A 22,609-nucleotide genomic window follows, 5' to 3' on the forward strand; every position below is an offset into this window, starting at 1 on the left:
TTTGAGCCATATGTGAAGTGCAATATTATAGATGACCGAATAACCTTTTTAGTATTGTAATGCTGTAATTGGTTTAAATAATAAATGTTCAAGTTCTAAGTACAGTGGTACATACCTCTTTTTCTTTCCCCCCAAACTCTCTGAACACAGGCTCCAGGAACAGTACCCATCCTGTGTTTTGTCTTGTGACTACAGTTGGGAATGTGTGGATTGTATTAGCAGCAATTTAATAGAGGTCAGATATTAGGAAAGTCAGGGAAGCTGATATAATTAAGTCCAGTAACTCTGGATTACATGCATTCATCATTTCTTGCTGATCCCTCTGCCATATGCAGACAATTTGAACCCAGTGAGGGAATGGCGGACTCTGCTACCAACAATAATAGCTACAAATTGTAAATACATTGAATGGCTGTTGCTGAAAATAGGCACATAAATAGTATTAAAAACTGAAACTGTCACCTAAGGAGGAACAACTGTGTTTATGTTCCAGTGTCAAAGCCCTCTTAGAGGCCATAGCGGCTTTTAATCGCATGGTTAGTATTATTCCTCATGATGACAGAGTTCCCTAACTGTAACAAAGTTGTAATTTTAACCCAAATCATGATATTTACCTAAACACAACCAAGTCATTTTTGGACCTATAGTGTACCATGGTGTTGTCACATCATAAAAACTGTTTTTTTTAACAGTGGTGGGTTTTTAACAATTTTAGAAGGCACAGGCAATTGATGCTGTCCTGCTAATAGCGATGCTAGATGAGAAAATGCCTCTGGGTGTTGTTTAAGGTGGGTGAATGATGTATTTTGCCCATTTAATTTGAAGGGCTTGTTACAAAAATAGGGTTTGATTTTGTGAAGGTCTGAAGAGTTATAAGTAATAAAAAACTAATGTGAATCTTTATAATGAGCAGACCATCTTTCCTTTACTACAACATGTATTTGTACACATGGATTCCAAACATTCCGTGGCCACTTAAGTACAACAGGTTTGTGATAAATTCTGGCTTTACAAAGGTTATGTTTAGATATTTGCACTGACAGAGAGGTATTAATTCAACTATGTGTCTATTATTGAAGTCATACTTAGTGGTGGTGTTACACTGGACTATATCATATTGTTTTATTTCTAAGGTTTTTCTGCTTTGTTCATCCCATTTACATGCACAAGAGGGACACAATATTAGAGGCACTTTTTGGTTCAATGCACCAGTATGAGTTGAATTAATATGTCTGACACAAAAAATGTCCAGTATAAGTTTCATAAATGTACAATTTCTGAGTGTTTATACTGCATGTGAAGCAATTATGGAGTAAAAAAGTCAACTTTTATTCGCTTAGGTACAAACTTGCAGTACATTTTGCAAAATCTGTTTTGCTCCATTTCAGTTGTGCTTTTTATTATCAGCTCAGTGATTCTGCAGGTGATAAGTATCCAGTTCTGTTTTCTTCTACAGTAATAGTAATACACACACACGCACGCATGCATGCACACACACATACACACCGTCCCCCAGTTGAGTTGTGCTGCATTGTGTGCAAGCAGGAGGTCAAACACAGTGCCTGGGCTCTGTGAATACAGTATAGATTCATTCTACACCCACAAACTGTCCTCCCTACGCCAGAAAAATACACCCTCAATGCCAACCTTTCACCTTTGATGCACATATGCATTTCACAGTCTTTTCTTGGATGTAAATTTCCAGGGAATACTATGTTGGAAACATTATTCAAATATGAGCAACAATATGATAACTTTATGTTGGCCACAGACACACTAGCATTTGTAAGATTCTGCACCAGCCGAGGCTCAGTTGCAAGGAATGATGTCCAGATAGGCACATCATGTCACACTAATATACAGTGTAGATTAATACGTCATCTGGAATAATTTTACAGGTGAGCAGTATTAGTAAGGAGTCCTCAATCAAGTTAAAAATCTATGAGCTCCCAAAGTTTTACTTATTAGCCTGTGGCAGCCTATTTATGCTGACTGGTACTCTTTTCCAAGTCAAGAATCTCATCAGCTCAATTTGCATGTCTTAAAACGCCTCTTCAAAAAGAACCACTCATCCCTAGATATTTATCATCCTTTTCTCAGCCTGCACTCACAGCAGTTAGAGTTGGAGAGCTGAGGAACCTCCCGCAGGTTAGAGGGAAGGAGCTGTCTAATTATTGTGGTCTGTGTTAGATCTCTGTAAATAAAGTCAGCTATGTCTGTGTGTGTGTCTAACAGGCGCTTGTTTCTTCTCCCTGTGCAAGAGGAACTCCGTTATACTCGGTCTATTTCTGATCTAATCTCAGAGGACTTCATTTTTCTCCCTCACTCTCTCTCTCTTTCCAGCCTCCTTTCACACACACACACACACACGTTCCCTGACACACATTTTCGTCTCCTCTCCTTTTCTTGTTCTTACATTTGATTTTCTCTTACATTCCTACTCTCTTGATTTCAAAAATTCCCCTGTGCACAGAGACATACATACCCAAACCCTGCCCCTGCTGCCTCCGCACATCTCAGATCTTTTCATAACCTCATTTACATAAGGGAAGTTGTGTTTCAGGAAGTTAGTTTGAAACCCCTTTAGTATTGCCAATCCCTTTGAAATATATTACGTAACACCTAATGCAAATTTGGTGACACATTTTAAATATTTCATGTCATTGCAGTAGTTTTATGATGCCCTGGCGAAAAGCTGACTCCTGTTCGTAAAGGCATGCTTAAATCCAACTCAAATCTAATTGAAAAAACTGTTCTTTCATCATCCTGGTGAAATGTTGGAGTTTTTTTGTTTTTTTTTCAATTTATCAAACATTTTCTGAGTGTCTACGTGTCTCTCTCTTCTTCCTTTGCTCTGCAAAATGCGCTGACCTCAAATTATTAGAGACTTCTCTCAAGCAACTGTCCTGTTCATAGAGATTACTGCTTTGTGGGAAAAGGATCAGGATATTTCACTGTTAATATAAAAAGACTGTATTTTACAGTAATTACCATAGTCTGCAATCCTGCAGTCGTTTTCTCTTCAACACCATTTTCAAACTCTCTGCTGAGTTATGAACCATATCATCAACTTTTCTTGGGCTCACTTAAGAAATTCCATGCATCCTTGCAACAAAGCTCTGGAGTTTTGATGTGCTGTCTGTGTATTGTTGTAGATGAGCGCCTCATATAATGAAATTTTAGGTGTACTTCCACATTTAGGGCAGAGCTGTTGTTGTCTTGGGGCTGGTGTGTAGGAAGGCATATGCTGTGGGGGTTGCACTTGACACAAGGTAATAAAGCAATCGCTTTGATGAGGTTTTGTTTCAGCAGACCTAGTTTTTAATACACTCAGGTTGAGCTCCTGCTGGCTGGGTGTTGGTTTTTGAAGTTTCAGGTAGTGCAGCCTTTTGTCATGCTTTTGTCCTACTTCCTTGGTGAGTATCTTTATACACATCTCTACCATATGTCTATGCATATACTATATGTACTATATGCATGTACTATATACTGTATATATAATACATAGTTTTGCATTGTTGACATGAGGATTACATTGGCACTTTGGTCTCTCATCATTAAAATAATAGCTGGGAACATTGGCAGCACAAACAAATAAAGGTCAGTCACTAATACAGGACTGGTAAAAGAAGAAAGCAACACACTGAGGAGGGTGATATTACTTGTAGCCTACAATAGCAGACCACTTGGTAAATTCAGCGTAACATACTCTTTTACAGCATGTCAACAAAAGTCAACACTTCCTGGTGTTTATTTCACATTAAAAGCTTAAGTGGAGTAATTTTGAAAAATGATGTTGTCCTGAATTTATCAAGACAACAGATAAACATAGAGGAAGTTTTGAATTTGATGTTACTGGACAAAATAGGAATAAAGTTTGCAAAACTGGTGGGAGGAAGAACAGGAACAGCATAAATTAATTATACAGATAAAAGCAAAAACAGCACAAATGTGAAAAAATACAACACCTTTTTGTAACAGTGTTAACAAAAATGTTATATTTGTAAAGGCAGTGTTTGCAGCAAGGATATCTTATTAGACTCTAATAGATTGTACAGGCATTAGTCAGACACTCTGTGTGCAGCCTTCCCTGCTCTGACACCAAGGCCTCACTAAGGTTACTCTTTCTCTCACTAGCAACAGTTTTAAAAAAAACTTTTTCTATCAAATGCAGTATGGTAGGTAAAGGAATATCGGAGTTTTACAAATGGCTGTTCCTCCACCAAACCTGAGGGTCATTTATTACAGGAACGTTTTCAGATATAGTAGATGGGCTCTTTTAGAAACAAGTTCTGAATCAACAGATGCACATTAATCCTTCTCACATATCCTCAGGCAGAGAATAAAGTTGACTGAATTACCACTGGTTAAATCAGCTTGAGCTATTATTACTGACAATGATTCAGTGCCCCCATTTTATTTATAAAATGTAAAACTGAAAGACAATTATCATTTATGTGTATTTATGTTTTTCTGATTGCAATTATCTTGCACTTCATATTAAGTGAGCTGACATGAAATTGGTTTTATCTGAGGTCAAAAGCACAGGTTTTAAAATATACCTGTCAGAAAGCAAAGGCTTTTAATAATTTAATGGCACCCACTGCTTTTAATTATTCAAATGGCAGCAGAAAATGACTTCTTCATAGTAAATAAGTAGAAGAATATTCTGTTGGCCTTCACTCTTTTTTTTTGTTTTTGATGCTGTCTTATATTGTGTGCTTAAACTGTAATTATGATGTGTTTTTACTTTTTTCCTCCATTCCATTTTTTGCTTATGGACAAAAAACAGAATGTCTCTAAAAGCTTTTGATTTCAGAGATGGACATGCTGAACTTTTCTTAGATGGTGACAGACACCACGATGACCATTATTCATTTGATCTTTACAACATCCAGCATGTGTAGCCTGTGTCAGTGATACAACAAAATACACCAAATGAACCAATCAAGAGGGAGCAAGAGACAAATACAAACTTTTATACACAGTATGAGACAATAAGATGGGATCAGGATCTGTCTTGCAAAGTTACTGTAGTAGCTTACTGTAGATATTATCCTGAATTTTAAGTACATCACCATAGTAACATAGACTGCTCATCTGTCATGCTCTACAGAAAATCACATTTACGTTATTGGAAAAGTAGAGTGTGGCCCAAACTGGCTTACAGCACCCTTTATGCCTCAAGCAGAAAACAAAGAGGGCGTGCTCTCTCAAGACATAAAAAAAGATGTAGTGTGTTTAATTCAGAGGCTGAAACAAAGCAACAATATTTAGACCCACATTACCCTCCCCCATAACTACTTTGATTAGAAATATACTATGGGGCATATACTGTACATGCTGTATGCAGTGTTTGATGGTCATCTTCACACTCTGGACTGACACTACATAACAGCAACGTTGCCTTAGCTGCAGCATGAGGGCCACTTTGTCTCCAGAAAATCTTTTACCACATCACTGTAACAACACTGTATTAATCAATAGTGTAAACATTTGCTTTAATAAAGTATAACGGTGCAGAGATAAAACAGCTTTTCTCACACATTTACACTATCTGCAGCTTTTTTAGATTTGAACCTGTGACCGGCCATGTAACCGTGAGGCCGTGGGGGGAGTGATTTAAACCGTCTGCTGGTCACATCTAAAAATATATGCGTTGACTGAGTGAATGTTAGAAAATAAAGAGCCACAGCACAGGGATGAAAGCAATTTGAGGGTACGTTTAACATGAGAGATAATGGAAAGACCATTAGAGGGATAATACACAGCCGACAGATAAACAGGAGGTAGAAATGACAGAGATAGAGGGGAGGCAGTGGTGGGTGACATTCATTTTAGACCAGTGTGCACAAAAAAACATGAACTAAACTGGGAAAGAAAGAGAGAGAAAAGGAGGGAATACTAATATAATTGGTTGGATGTTTGCATGGTTGAGTGATAATGTCTGTACATGCATACATACATACAGTACAAACAATATTATTTTTGTACTAGAAGAATATTTTAAACTGTTTTACTACTCATTAAATATATTAGATGAAAATAAAAATAGTAAAATAATCTATATCCTATAGCATCTATAAACACCCTATGGTTATTGTAGTTATAGTTGCACAGGAAGATGTGCACACAGCCTATATTTTTGTACCATTACTATGTGTCATCCACTCAGGAGAAAATCCAAGGCAAATCTTTAATTTGCTTCTCCAACGCAGACACATTCAGGTGGGTGGTTTTCTGAATTTCTGACATTTACCCATTTGCTCATATGTGATTTTTCTATACACACAAGAAAAATGTAAAGGCACATGGTGTCAACCTCAACATGCTCTTTGATTTTGTCTAATTTGTGATGATAGGCTACAAGGATTTAAACACAATCTGAAGAACGCAGAGCTAACAGCTCTGAATCTAAAATTAGAACAAATGAAAGGTCAGGTCCCACACACTGTCTTAATTAGGATTAATGTATATGGAGTGAAATGAAGTGAGGAAAATAGCAACTTCCTCTGTCGCCTCTGCAGTTACTTCTTTAGGAAGGAAAATGGAAAATGAAAGTTGCTAAATTATACAGCAGCTCACTCTCAATAATGAAGCAATATGAGGAGGGGATACTTGTGAAAAGAGTGTGCACTCAAATTAATGTTTCTTTTTCAGGTATCAAAGTTACAGTTATGTCGTCATGATGTCATGACTGAGCTCTCCTCTGTTCAGACTCTGTAACTCAGTGCAGTCTCTAATACATTTTGTTGCGTGTTCCTGGGCTTTTCTTTCCATATCCAGCAACCACTGCAGCACTTGCAATAAGAAACTGAAACTTTTGCAATTTTAACAAAGTTAAAAGCGTGGATACATATGTTATCATAACTTTTATTTGTACATATCCATTACACTTTCCAAAGCTGTCCTCTAAAGTCATTTTCTCAACTTAGCTACAGTCTCCAAAGCCCCACCAACACCTCCAGTGTTCAGTCTTCTCTGTTCTGCTGTTCTTCCAGACATATCTGAGCTAACCACCTCTTCTGTCGAGCTACGATGTTTAACCTGCAAATATCTAGGGCTTAAAAAACAGGAATATTGAATTAAGTACTGTATATTGGATCATCTTTCAAAAAACTGCCATATCTAAACACATAAAGTGAGCTACATGACATATTATTGAGAGAGGCTCTGTTCATACATCAGAGGTGTGTGTTTGGATATCAGTTATCAAAAATACTGTATAGCAAAACATCATCAACATCTGTTGACTGTAATGTTAATATTTACCACTGTTTTAACTGCTGTTTGGTGCACTGGTTTAATAAGGTCTATGGCTTGTTATATGGTTCAACTTTTCTTCATGCTTTGTAGTAACTCTGTAATCTGAAGCAATTCTGTGCTTTTGATTGACTTGTACCAGTGAGTCTTTATACCCACTGACCATCAATGACTTATTGGTCTCATAGTTTTAGAGATTTATGATGCAGCAGTTTACAACATTTCTGATGTGTAATGATGCCAGGGATATTTACTTGAGGATTCACATTCAAACAATAACAATACAGCAGAAGTAAGGGGATTGCTGCATTGTGTGCTAATGTACCCTATGAGGGCTGTTAGGATGGGTTGGTGGATGGAAAGGGTCCAAATGTAACTGAGCGTGTATTTGGATAAGGGCTGAATAAATTAAACCCAACAAAGCATCCAATTATTACCAACAATATATTCCTGAGACATTTTTGCATACAAGCATTATAAACTGAAAATAGCAGGATGTTTTTCCAAATCCCCTTTCTTCAGCTGGAGTTGTGGCAGTGCAATATTTCTGATTAGGATGAAATGACTTTTAAAGTCAGCGTGCAAGTCCGTGCTCTGATTTGTTAATTTAATTATCTTGCTTTCATGGCACCAATTCCATTATTCTTTTCAATTTAGATCAAACTGCAATGAAAAATGAAAAAGCACTTTCGCCTGGAACCTTGGACTCGGCTGCTAGTATCTTAAATGCTTTTTAAACACTTCAATCACAGGCATTTTTATAATCACAGAACACATGCTAGCATTGTCTTTGTAATCTTGAACATAAGACAAAATTAGACTTTCAACATTAGATTTCAGGATTTCGTGTTTTTTGTCTTTTTTCATCAGTGTCTTCTCAACTTGCTCTTGAAAGCTATAAAGGGGAGGTGTGAGGGGGCGGGGAAGGGGTGGGGGGTGTTGTGGGGGTAGGGGTACAGGAGAAGTAGAGAGAAAAGATCAAAATAGATCGAGGCTGATGAAAGAACACAGCTGAAGATTTATGACAACAGAAACTGCAGAAGAAAATGAAACAAGAAAGAAACAGAAACAAGAATCAGAGAAGCCAGCAGGCTTTGGCATCCTGAGTGAGGGCTCTCATGTCACTGCAGTGACCGAGCGAGCGAAAGAAAACAAGATGGGTAATAGTGTTGGGTACACAGTAGCCCCTGGCAGGCATTATGAAAAGGTCAAGCAAGCATGATGCAGGTGTAACATGGACACTAGAAACACCCGCAGAGGTTGAGAGATTAAGACAGGTTCATAGAAAATGCATTAATATACTGTAAGGCTCAGGGAGAGACAAAAGAAGACAGAGTGGGAAAGTGAAGAGGAAAGTGCATTAAAGACAGAAAGCAAATAAAAAACAAAAAGGAGAGAATTCACTGTCAACTTCTGTTTTCATGTGTGATGGGAGCTGACGAGAAAAAGATAAAGAAAAAATGTAATACACACATCAGGTAAGCTGAAAACCTTTTTCAGCCTGTGCATTTGGTGAGTGGTTTTCAATGAAAGAATTGCTGCTGTCTTGGAAAACTATATCCAGATCTTGTAATATATACATGGTTATCTCCTATCCTATTTTTCTTTTCTGCTCACTAAACTAGTGGAGTATCATATAATTTAAAAGTCTGTTAAAAGCCATGTCATCGGCATCAAACTCAATCCATCATTTTAGTTATAGGCAACAATGTTATAATCAAACAAAGAAAATCATCACGGTTCTACACAGAGAAGAATTTTATGGGTAGTTGTCAGCTGCAGAGGTTTGCAGAGAAACTGATGTGCATGCCTTTTAAACTTCAACAGTGTGCTGTGTAGGTACATTAAGAAAGCTGATTGGCTGATCCAAGTTTGCATGATAAAGAAGAAACACAGAGACGTTATACTCAAAATCTATATGAGTATAAAAGCAACAGTCATGAGAATGTCACACGATGACCACCACGCACATTTCTTTCTATGCAGCCCAGAAAAGCATGTTCCAACCTTAATACACCACACACACCTCAAAGGAGGTGAACACCTCACCGCCAACTGCTCTGTGGTGTCTCAGACTCTTGTACATCTCTGAGCCCACAAGTCTTTGAGAGAATAACAATGATGTATCTAAGGGCATGCAAGGCACATAAAACAAACACAATGAAAGGCATTATATTTTTTGACACTAATGGTCTCTAAATCAAAGATCAAACCATCTGAAGCCAATGAGAAAACCTATTCTTCTTATTCTTCAAACAGATTATGAATTCCTGATCACTAAGTTATGGGTTAAAAAAATCATATGTAAAATGAATGAATAAATAATTAAAACAGATGATATTTCTCTAAGACAGTTTATGATTTATTACTTAAGGATTAATGGATAACATGGTTCAACTCATTGTATTATCATGTCATTCATTTCATGTATAAAGCACACATTAACAATTTCACAAAAGACCACATTTCACACACACAAATGACAGAGACCGGAGGGTGGAGCAGGACAGATAGGCGGAAGAGAGCACACAGAGTGAAAGAGACTGTTGACAGTGACCTTTTTGGTTGTCTTTCTCCTCACATTACACAAGCCTATAATTTTCTGTCTTGCAGCCTTTGATGAAAATCAGTGCTGCTGACACTAATCAAACTTCAGGTTCAGAGGATTCCTTTAAAAATGTGATCTGTAACAGGTTACCCATTGAAATTATGACTTCTGACAGTAGCCATGTTAATTGTCAGTAACTGATGAAAGCTGCTAGTCTGGGAATTAATGGTAGTGATTACAATTTAAGGAAACAGACATATTTTTAAACATCTTTCCCCTCCACCATACGATTAGGCTGACTGAACAGTCAATTTCTCAGAGCATGATGGTGTAAAGATCAAATCTTACACAAAAGTTTGTTATCCTGCAGCTATTTTTTGCTTATATATGAAAAGTGTGAGACTGAACATTGCATGCCATTGCAAAGAGGGAGGTGTGGTGGGTATTTGGAGAGCAGAGGAAGAGATAAGCGTTCAGTAAACACACAGACATGCCGGCAATCAGGCTGCCATTGTATGAGATACCAAACCCAACAATCTTCTGCGCTGATATGCCTGCTAGCCAGTACTCTGCTCTGTGAATGTATAAATGAGCATGTTTGTCCATGCACATTAGGGAACTCATGCAAGAGATTGTAAATTAAAAAAAAAAAAAACATGCAGACACTGCAAGGCTGTGATTTCATGTTTAAGGGCTCTCTCGAACCTGATCTGTGCTATTATCTGCGGTGAAGCTGTAAAACTACATTTAAGTAGCATATAGACTCATTGATTGGGTATATTGATTTGGACTTCATTTGCATGTGTATCAACACTTTAGGGAAGTCCTCATAGTGCTGTATTTTAGTTTGCCTTTTTGTTTACTTAAACAAAGGGTTGTTCTGGTGGTTAATGCTTTGTCTATCTTACATTTGTGATTAAAGCTCCTTTACTACCATGTTACACTCACAAAGGCATTTTTCTCTTACTTAGATGATTAGACCTCTTCTGTTAGTTTTGTTGCACCTGTTAGAGTGACTCACCATTACCTTTCTTATTTGTACACAGGGTTTTGTGACCTACCAACATACTGTAGCTCCACCCGGTATTAACCTGTGCAGGGGGCTAATGAGCCAGGATGTTTGAAAGTACCTGTCTGTTTGAACACTGCCTGTCTGACGAAGTATCTTGGATGCCATCAGCAAATATACAAGCAAAGAGTCAACAATCCCTTTGGTACATGGACTGTCTTTTTGGTGAACTTAAATGTAAAGGCCCTACACACCCATGACACTCTTGACCTGTGCATGATTGACATCCCTCTGACTCTAGGGTTGGGACAAATGACACCTTAATATTAATTAATCATTCTAGCACATGGAGTCTGGCAAACTAATGTAATTCCATGATGGCCTCCCGAGAAGAACGACAGGTTGGATCGCTAATTAGCTGCTCAGCTGCAGCACATTAAACAGCTTGTGAATGTACCTGCAAATGTCACTTTGGTCCTTACTCTTCAACACTGCTAACAGTTTCACTGTTTGCGGGCAAGTTTGGTTGTTTGTCACTACAGTGTAAAACCAGCTCTCTGGTTGGCTGTCAGCTGCTGTCAGTCAAACACAGACACACCCCTCCAACTAGCTGAGACAAACATGAACAATTCTGGTACTTACCCAAAGTCCTTCTTCCCTCCTTTTAATAATAAAAAAATATTAACAATGCATTTAAAAATCATTATGACAATATTTTAAACAACAAAAAGGGATGACTAAATGTAATTTCAGTTGGACTTTAACACAGACCACTGATGATTTCCTTTTTCCAACAGACAATGCTGTTTTTGACCACAATCACAATCTTACCATGTTTTTATTGCTTTAACTGTAACCATGGCAACAAAGCTCCACCAACTGGGACTTAGTTTGACCCAAATTACAGTATTTCCCTAAAACCAAGCAAGTGGTTTTGGTTTGACCACTGAATAAAAAAACTCTTAAAGATTGATGTTGAGTATGCGGAGGCCCTTCATTTTTCTTGTTGGATATATTAGATCACATTTAATTCAGCTGTGTGTTTTTTTCCTCTCTCTCTCTCTTTTTTTTTTTTTAATATTCTCTTGAGCTATTTGCAAGGTGTCATGGTAGCCTTTGATACAAAGTGTGGTGGTGAAAAATCTCTGACAGGGAGAGGGAGAGGGCTCAACAGGCACTTCACAGAGTCAAGGTTTTGTATGTGAATGTGGAATTGGGGGGGTCGAGAGTACTGAAAACATCCCCAGAGACTTAAAAGAGAGAAAAAAAGAAAACGTTCTACCCAGTAAAGTTAAAAGCAAAGACTGTTTACAGCTTTGGTTAGTTTGTAATGTAACAAGTATATTAACGAGTATGAAGGATCTGAGCTATGTTACTAATGATTGTGTATAAAATATAACCACAACATATGCATGATAACAATTTGTCAGCATGAGTAATTATTGTTTCTCTTTATTTTTCAGAAATCTGCTGGATAAAGACACATTCTCCAAGTCAGATCCATGTGAGTATGCCGTAGAAGTTGTGTCTGAGTGTTTGTCCGTGCTCTTCTGTCATCTCTGGTCTGATTCTTCACTCTTTTAAGAATAATGCTACTTGGTCTTTTCCCCTTTTCTCCCTGTCGGAGTGCTTTTTGTCTGTTTTTGTGGATATGTTGCCCTGTGATTTGGGAAATCTTTGTTTTGCTCCGAGTGCTGTGGCTGTTTGTTCACTGTACTGGAGCTAAAACCCTCACATTGATTTCCCATTTGGAATCTGCCTCCATTTCTCTGATTGCCTCTCTCTTTTTCTCTCTTTCTGGTGCTGATTTTCTGCCTCTTTTTCTATTTCTTTTACAATATTTCATCTCTTTCTGTTCCTATCTGGTACTTTTTCACAGTATGCGTGCTCTATACACAAGGTGTGGAAACCAAACAGTGGAGAGAGGTGAGTACACACACACACACCCTGACTATCCAATTAAGTTCTTGCTGTGCTCACCATGTGTTTGTTGCAACTGTGTGTGTGTGTTTGTGTGTGTGTTTATAGGGCAGGAGGGTGACGCTCTAGTTAAGACATTTTTCCCTTTGAACATTCTCTAGTTGGCTTTAACGCTTCATTAAAGCTGTTCAGCTATCAGTTGTCTGAAAATGCCAGGAAATATTCTCTAATTGGAGACTTCAACCAACAAAGAAAAGCCCTCACAATGTAATGATCAATATGTTGACATTTTGGTGACTAAACAGGACACTGGGGAGGCATTAAGACAGCTCTTCATGTGCCCTGTTTGGTTTGTATAGTCCATACAACACCACCGTCCATCTCTCAGTTAATCATCTGACCATTCTGCAGGTAAAATAACCATTAAATAATATCCAGTTAATTAATTAAGTGAGTGTTGAATTTAGCCACAAACAAACTGTTCTGTTCTGTTCTGTTAAACATGAAATCTGTAGCTTTTCTTTACATGAATGTCCTCTCCAGCTGTGAGAAGTAGTGGAAATGATGTCACAACTTAAACCAGGCATTTCTGTTTGTCATGTCGACATAAATAAAAGGACATCTAAAACAAACAAACAAAAAAACTCTTAAGTAGAGATTCAATAGATATTAGTGAGGTTTTTGGCCTGATCTCCTCAGGGAAGCCATTCCAGAGCTTGACAAAGATAAACAGTAAAGTGTGATACGACTTTAGTAGATCTGATGCTCAACTTAATTGCTTGAAAACACAAACACTGGGCTGCTGCCAGTGCATTGGCTCCACTTTGAAGAGACTCCTTCGGTACTGTCACCAAAGACAGGTGTGACACCAAAACATGATCAACATTTCTCAGTAGCAGAGAATGGATAGAGACCATGATAAACATTCAGAGTGTGTTATTTGCTAGCTTGTGTTGTATGGTTTATAAGTAACTTGATGTTTTTAAAGCTTGTGCATATATAGCGGCGAGTGAATCCGTGGATAATTGGTACTCTGAACAGCTGTTTTTATTTCATGCGCATCCATTTGTAAATTTGCATTTGTTACAGAGTTAATATATATTTCTGTGCATATTTATGTACTGAACATGTTCCTATACAAATGTGTAGACATCTCTGATGTCACTCCCCATATCTGACATCAGTACGTATTCCGTGGTGCAGATTGTGTCTAAGTGGCCACAGATATTATTTTTACAGACCTGGTCTATTGTGGATGTATAATGGATCATAATTTAATGGAAATCATATGTATCTATATAGTCAGATGACCCTAATCCGCTGCTCGTGTCTTACCCACTCATAACAGATGGCTATGTGGGCTTTCATTCAAATATGTGGCTGAGGAACTGCGGGGGACTCTGTTGAGACTGTGTGTGCGTTTGTGAGAAAATGGGTGTGCATATGTGTGTATGCATATGCAAAGATTTCGCCATTATAAAACTCTTCTTCTCATTTCTCACAAAAGGCACTTTGTTTTTCCTACTTTGACAGCCACTGACTGTAAGACAGGCTATTAATCCAGTCAAGTACACAAATCATAATTAATATAATGAGCTTATCCCTTTTATTTTCAAACCAAATGATACCTCACTCTATCATGTTCACTGATTTTGTTCTGAAATTAGAAACAGTTAAACCGGTCCTCCCCTCACGGAGATAAGCCATCACATCCATAATCATATTGTTGAGAAGGGGTGGCCATTGATGTGGCTCCAGGTGACGCTATGTGAGTGAGACTGAACACTCTGAAACCTCAGACAGACCAAGCAAAAGCCAAGCAGGTGATTCACCGGGGAATAAATAACACTTCTCAACAGGCCCCTCTAGTGCAACCATGAGGCTAGAGTCACTTTTGATGGTGATTCCCACCTCCTCCAGTATTTTTAGTGGAATCCTTTTGTCTTGATTAGATGAAAAATGTCTCCATCATACAAACTCAAGTCATATGTGTACTCTGTCCTTCGTTGCATACATTCAGTCTCCACTACAGCACAGTTCTTTTCTCTAGATTGTGTTTGAAAATACTTTCAGGGTGATTTTACGCTTGAGCTGATTGGAGGGGTGTTTCCTGGTCCAGAGACCGTTTTTCAGAGTTCAGTGTGTTTGGTAGAATGTGAAAGCTGTTACGTAACTTGGGTGCAATACAGAAAACCAGTCTCAATCTCTTATGCTGGTAGTTGAATAATGTAACTTATTCTCATCATGTTATCATCATGTTTAACACTAGTCTATGTCAGTTTATTCATACTCCATGTGCTTTATGGTGAAACATAGAAAACATTAAACAAATGAGACACACACACACCACACACACACACACACACATTCATATAGTTTTGTCTCATGCCATAGTGACTAAATGTACCTTCACCTGATTTAGTTTGAATTCTAGGTACATTAAGGAGATATATGCTTGATGTTCTGAGGGATCTGATTGGGCTATAACCTGCGAGCAGATCGGAAATATAGGTAGGAGCCATACCATTTAGGGCCTTGTAAACAGGCAGTAATACTTTAAAGTCCATTCCATCCTGTACCAGGAGCTAGTGAGGTGTTTTTAGAACAGGTTTAAAGATGTTTTAAGAGCTTTGGGTTTTCCAATTCAAATGTTTCTAGCTCGTTAATAAAGAGTTTTGTGTCCAAGTTTGTTGGTTTGTCAATATGAATATTTAAGTCACCAGAGGGGACGATGCAGTCATAATCAACAGACTATGTCAGTGGACTTCTAACTGTAAAGGATAGCTACATTAGGTTTATAACAGTGATCAGTTAGGTAGGATGTCGGTAGGTAGGAAGTGAATGACATAGTTACCTTAAGGGAATGTGGTGGGCATTTTTCTCAGGAATCCATTTCCATCCATCATTTCTTATGACCTTTTCACATTAGTTCACATGAGTGAAAAGGTCAGAAGAGATGTTTACCAGGGACAAGGAAGGGCGACTACGACTTCAAGTGCTATTTCAAGTGCTGCTCAGTAGAGTACTGAGAGCACTGTCAGAAATATTCTTTATACTCAAACAAGTTATGAAAACATAACTTGGGTGATTAGAATATATAATGGAAAATCCACAAAACTGAACTGTCAGAGGAAGCAGAAAAGTCCAGATAACACACTCACAGAAGCTCACTCTCTGGTCCACTCTCCTCTCTTTAATATACCTGTCTCCAAAGTTTCAGTACTTACTGATGTTTTTTTTTTTTTTATTAAAAAGAGAAGCTCTTATAAAACCAGGAGAGGAATCTAACAAAGCTCTGTAATCCTGCAGGTCAGTTACAGCAAATTATTATTAGCACAATTAAAGACACAGGCAGACTTCATTGCCAGTTATTTGCAAGCAGTGCTTAGTGACACACAGTACAGTCATGTGTGTGGTTTTTTCCAGTTCAGTTCAGTATAATTTGAAATTCAGTAATTACTTTGACATTTGGGGGTCAGCTTGCACGCTGTCTCTGGGAGTTTGAAGAAGAGTCGATATCAGTTTGGTCCCTCTGGAGTGTGGAAGAGGTCTTATTCAAATGTTGTGTGTTCTTGGCTGGGTCAGGATAGAATGTTTGGTGTACTGCAGCCTGAGGAGCACACTACATAAAGCAAGGCAGTGCTGTCACTGGGAAAGAAAACTCTCACCACATACACAAAAATGGTGAAAAGTAGTTTTTCTGTGATCATGTATACACTGTTTTTAAGACAGAGCAAGAGAGCGGGCGGTGGGGTGGGGAGGGGGTTGGATAGTGCTAATTTATAGTGGCGTTATGGAGGTGTGACATGGCTGACCTTTTCCCTCTTTCTTCCAATTTGCTTGTGAAATCACATGCTACCACATGCTCTTAGTTTAGTGCTGTGTGTCACTGCATGTGGCTGCAACAGTGTGTACGCGCATGTGTGTGTGTCCATGCACAATATATAACGTGCACTAGAATCCCATCCTCACACAATTACAGCTCTGGCTCAAAACTCTAACAAACATTGGGATTTATTTTCCCATGAAGCCACATAATCTGTCATAATGTGTAAACAAGAAATGGTTTTCAGCTGGTTGTTTGTTGTCGCTTGCTCTCCTCCCCTGAAGTACCCTTAACTCTCATCTCATCATTCCTGGGGGGCTGTGCGGTACTCATGTGTGTTTCTTTCTCTCTCTGTCTTGGGGATTTTTTTAAACACACCCCCATGCTTTTCACTGAGGGCAAATCAGAAAAAAAGCTCATACCAATTCTCACTACATCATCATTTACCTCTCTGTGAGAACACAGGACTCCACCAAGCTTATTATATTGGCACTATGTTACCATCTACTGAGCTTTGTACAAGAAGAATAAAAAACCATGCTGACCAGAGAACTACAGGACATTCAGATGACACAAATCCCCAGTAGCAGTCTGTGTGTGCTCCAGGGAAGAGGATAATGAAATCTTTGTCAGGTTTACCCCCCCCCCCCAAAACACAGATAATGAAAGATTTGACTAACTGTGCTAGAGCCTTAATTTTACACCATGCTCTCACTAACAGTGCATATGTGAGTGCAAGTGAGTTTTTCTGTGTGTGTCTTTTAAGGACGTGTTCACATTTCAATATCTGACACTGCAGGTCTCTATAGCATCTGTTGTGCTCTCCATATGTACAGTGTGCATGAGCTGCTGTGTGTGTGTATGTGTGTGTGTGCATACATGGTGAGGGTGCAGGTCAGGGACTTCATGCCAGATTCTCATTAGCCAGCTTCAGCAGCCCAGCGGTATCTAATGAACTCTGTGGCACGGTATTGTCTCTTTCACTCAGCAGGGAAATCACATTATCGAGCTCATCTTTTTCATCACCCACCTCTTTACTGACATACGCTCGCAGCCTCATCAACACCTCAGGGTCTCTTTGAAAGTCTGGGTGGCTCAGGGATTCAACATCAGTGTCCTTTTCTCTACTTTTCTCCCTTGCTGGTATTAAATTTTGCCTTTAAGTAAGTAACTTCACAGAGCAAAATATGACTTTCAAAAAAACACAGAGTTGAAAGAACTGTTCAACACTGTGCAACAGCATAAGAGGAGTATGGTTTTACATGTATTGTGTTGTCCTAATTGCTAACAATGTACTGTATTTGTTGTTTCTACTGTATTGATTGAAAAGGCATGGTTTGCTCATGTATCCACCTACAGTACTTGTCATCCACATTATAGAAAAAACAAGACTGACTCCTACTCGCAAATAGTTTCCTTGACATTGATTGAAATTGTAGAGCTTGGCAGCTTTCCAATTAAACAGGGCACCAACACAGCAAGCTGGGAAAATGCCCTAGAATGCAAGACCCCCAAGAAGCCCCAAAAGCCCAACAAGTCCCCCAACCTAAATGACAATAAAGGTCGGTAGCATCCACTTTGTTTTTGGAATTTGACACATTTCAGGGAGTAGAATTCAGGATATTTCAGCCTCTTTTTTAAAATGTCATCCAACTTTAGTTTAGTACTGGACTGTTGTGGTGAAGCAGGAGCTGAGGCAAAGCTTTCAATTTACCAGTTGATCTACGTGCAAACCCTCATCTATGCACACAAGCATTGGGTAGTGAACGAAAGAATGAGATTGCAGCTGAAATTAGGTTCCTCTGTAGGGGCTCAGCTTTAGGGATAAGGTTAGGAGCTCTAACATCCGGAGGGAGCTCGGGGTAGAGCCGTTGGTCCTTTGTGTCGAATGGAGCCAGCTGAGGTGGCTTGGGCATGTGATTAGGATGCCTCTTGGGTGCCTTCTATTAGAGATTTTCTGGGCATGTCCAACTGGGAGGAGACCCCAAGGTAGATCCAGAACTACATATCTCATCTGGCCTGGGAACACCTTGGGATCCCCCAGGAGGAGCTAGAAAACAAAAGCTGGGAATATTTGGCATACCCTGCTTAGCCTGTCACCATGACCCGACCCTGGATAAGCGGAAGCAAATGGATGGATGGGTGGACATTTAGGGCTATTAGTACTCTAGCCTAGGACTACTTGTTGGTCCCTGAGTCTCTGTGTACATTATACTTGACAGGAACTTAGAGGTGACAGGGCACACAAAGCAACATGGGTGGGAGGGTGGTGGTTGAAGTATACTGATGCCTTAAGTAAATGCCCATCAGTAATACCATAAATTATTAATGACTTCCTCCATGCGTTTACCAGCTGCTACCATCTGATCTATATGTGCTCGTGCCAAACCAGCGTTTAATATAAATCACAGTATAATCAAAAAGTCCTTAGGAATAAAATCTTCACTCTTCATTTTGATGGAGTATTTGATTAAATAGGATAATTCCAAGAGGCTTCAAATGATTTATGTATGTATTGTATCTCATATTTTAAACTCTTAATCAGCTTTTTGTACAGTATATGCATGTGGTGTTGCTGGGTCTTTGCCAGTCTTTTCTCTGGCATATTTCCCCACATTTGGCACTTTGGGAGCAAGAATCCCACTAATTAGGAAGCCTTAATCACTGCCTTTCTCTTCCTCTCCCCTCCCACTCTTTTCCCACTCCCACTCTCCCCCCTCCTTTTTCGCCCAAACCCTCCACTTCAGTTTTGCCCCCCTTTTCTTCCCCTGCTCTATATACCTCTTAAGCCACTTTCCTCCTCTCTCTTTTTCTCTCCAAGTCCGCCCATGCAATTTCTCTACGTCTCTTTCTACACATTTTCCTCATCTCCCCCCTTATCTCTCTGTGGGGTTGATGAGTGAGTTATCCTGCTGTAATTAATGTGGGAGAGGAGTGAGGATCAAGGAACTAGGAAACACACCCATGGCTTCCTCTGCACAGCGGTGGCGCGTGAAAGCACCTCTATTAATCAGCCCTCTGTAAATTTATGTGTATGCATGTCTAATAAGAGAGAGAATGAGAAGGAGAAGAAAAAGGAGAAAGAGTTAATGTGCGAGCAGACAACTACTGACTGCATTTGTTTTTTTTTAAAAAAAAAACTGTTTTTGTTTTGTTTTGTTTTGTCTTGCTTTTCCTTTCTTCATTCCTCTCTCCTGACCTCCATCTGATTCTCTTCCTCTACAGTTTGGCAGAACGGAGGTGATAGACAACACCCTAAACCCAGACTTTGTTAGAAAGTACATCTTGGACTACTTTTTTGAGGAGAAGCAGAACCTTCGCTTCGACTTGTGAGTGATTTCCTTTGAAGTCATATCATCATTGTATCTTCTCTCCCGCCCTCTGCCCTCCTTCACTGTGATGTATTTTCCTCTCCCTTAGTTCTGTGCTGATTGAGAGCCCTGCCGCTACAGCTAGCTTAGTGTGAGGACATTGACCCGTCACTGCCCCCAAACAGCAATTATCCAATCACAGCTCAGCAACTCAGCAACTTGTGAGAATGAAACATGCACTTTGAAAATACAAGTATATTTTTTCATGATAGACGGAATACATTTAAACTTTTTTTTTTTTTTTTACTTATAATACTTGATTATAATACTAAGGCTAACTAGTAGATTTACTCTGCAATACATGAACAATGCTGCTGTTTTTTCCATGACTTCTAAATGAATCATCTCCTGCAACATATAGCTTAAGCCTCAATATTTTAGTACAATATCATTTATGCAGCCATCATGTGCATGTTTAAGAGCCATTTACAGGATTCTCATTTCAAAACATGTCATCTGGAAACATTAAAAATTCAGCTTTCAGCCTATGCATAACTAGTCCTCACTATAGATTATGGTGGCTACCTAAAGCCAATGAAATATACTTGTGACAGTCGTCATTTCAATGTCCAATGCCTACAGTCACCGGCTAGAAATGGGGAGACTGCTTTGTTTACTGCTATATAAAACGTAAATGTGTTATAAAAACTTACAAAATATAAAAGTGCTGTGTGAGAACAAAAATCTTGACAGGTGTAAAGTGCCTAAGGACAGCTAGTGGGGCCTCATAGTTATTCACAGTTTTAATCAGGCAATTTCTTTCTCTTTTTCTGTCTCGCCTTGCTGATATCTCATTCCAACTGAATCTCTATCTGACAAAAGAGAGCTACTTTGCAAAAAAATATGTTAACATTATCATTCTTCCATATGGTATGCTTTGAATTGGCCAACTTGAAGGGTTAACTGCCAGCTTTTTACAAGCTGGACACACAAAGACTACTGCCTCAGCACTTACTGTATTCTGTTCAGGCTGTTTCATTGATGCAGTTCATTTCCATTAGACTCACACAAACAAACATTTCCTCAAACCTCTCAGCAAAATGACCCTTAGCACACTCTGCCTTTATATCCTCTGCAGCTATGACATCAGATAGTATAAAAACAGGGACAATTTTTTTTCTTTTTTCATTTGATCTTCCTTTTCAATTAATGATTTGAGACACACATAAACACACAGTTTGTGCAGCCTGTAAAATTTTCTCAGGTGCTTTTCTCTGAATATTTCTTTCTGTCTAATTGTACCTGATTGTGTCTGAACAGGATCCATCGCTTCATCAGATGTTTTATCTCAGTACATCACATTACTCCATTTCCCTTAATTCATTTGTTCATATTCAAATGCAAATCAGACCAGGTCCACCACTCATTATTATGGAAGAGGAAAAAAAGTTTGTGTGGAACCCTTTCCTGATTACTGCCCCACAGATAGCAACATCTGAAAAGATACTACGATCCTATCCTTTTTATCTCGACTCATTTTGAATTTTGCACATCTGTCTTCCTTTATCCCAACACCCAGTCAACTCTTTAAATACTGTAAATTTAAATTTATCTGATGCAAATATCATAAATATGATCATATTTTCTTTTATCCCATGATCCATTTATTCTCTGCTTTGATTTCTTTCAATTCATACCCTTCTCCTTTTCCCTACCCCAGATGTCTGAGTCACAGTATGTCCTTGAACTTACAAACAAAATATCTGAAAAGATAAAATGAGCTAAGTGTAGTGCACTGAGAGTATATCCTCTCTGCTCCTGCTGCTGACAAATCACCAGGGTTGGTTTTTAAATCTTTCCTACAAGAGCACATCAATCAACACATTCTCACGTAGATAAGAGTCTCTTCTATAGTTTTTGAAGTAAAATGGCTGTCCTGTTTTGTTTTTTATTTTTTATTTTGTTTCCTTTCAGGTATGATGTGGACTCCAAAAGTCCAGACCTGTCCAAACATGTGAGTGCACATGTTTTTTTATTTTAACCCTGAGCCACAGATAAACAGAGACCAGTCTTGAGTAAAACTTGAATCATTGGGTTTAATGGCTCTGAAAATGGAAAAACAAAATAGTGCTTGATGGAATATGGTGTTCAGCGTGATTTGAGACTGGCCAAACTGTTTTTATCAGTGGTCTAATTCTGGCAATATTTATGTTTTTCTGTTTCTGTATGATTTAAGTGGGTGTTGCCTGCTGCATGGTTTTTCATTGATGAAATAAAGCAAACCATTTTGCTGTCTGATCATAGAGGTATCCAAATACAATTTTCTTTTTTCATTTTTAGACTTTAACAGAGGTTATCTGTGTTTTAATTGTGCTATAAATGCAATTTGTATTTCTATACATATCCTTGATTGAGTATTCATTTATTTGTTGTAATAGTGGCACTCATGTAGAAAAACATAATGCTTTTAACCATTAGTTTCCATTTTAAGCAGTTTGTTAGATTATACTGTACATGATTATTTTGTTTCATTAATAAAAGATAAGTTGCTTTTGTATCCATAAGGCTGGAAACTATGGTGACAGAAAGCATCGGCAAGTTTGTTATCAAAAGTTTTGTCATCAAAATAATCAGTTTTGATGATTATTTGATGTATTTGGATGATGTGGGTTTGCATTTTTTCATCACTTGTCTTAATTGCAACTGTTTCAGTTTCTGGGTTTGCATGTGTT

General features: G+C 38.5%; 1 protein-coding gene across 1 annotated transcript in view; it reads left to right on the plus strand.

The window, feature by feature from the left end:
• Nucleotides 1-22,609, plus strand: part of cpne5b (copine Vb) — a 108,149-nt gene that overhangs the window by 14,259 nt on the left and 71,281 nt on the right. Inside the window, 4 exon segments of the mRNA XM_051074670.1 lie at nt 12,284-12,324; nt 12,700-12,746; nt 19,792-19,895; nt 21,852-21,891. Of these exon segments, the coding sequence (XP_050930627.1) occupies nt 12,284-12,324; nt 12,700-12,746; nt 19,792-19,895; nt 21,852-21,891 (232 nt within the window).

Source organism: Lates calcarifer, linkage group LG12, assembly GCF_001640805.2.
Source record: "Lates calcarifer isolate ASB-BC8 linkage group LG12, TLL_Latcal_v3, whole genome shotgun sequence".
Classification (NCBI taxonomy): domain Eukaryota; kingdom Metazoa; phylum Chordata; class Actinopteri; family Centropomidae; genus Lates; species Lates calcarifer.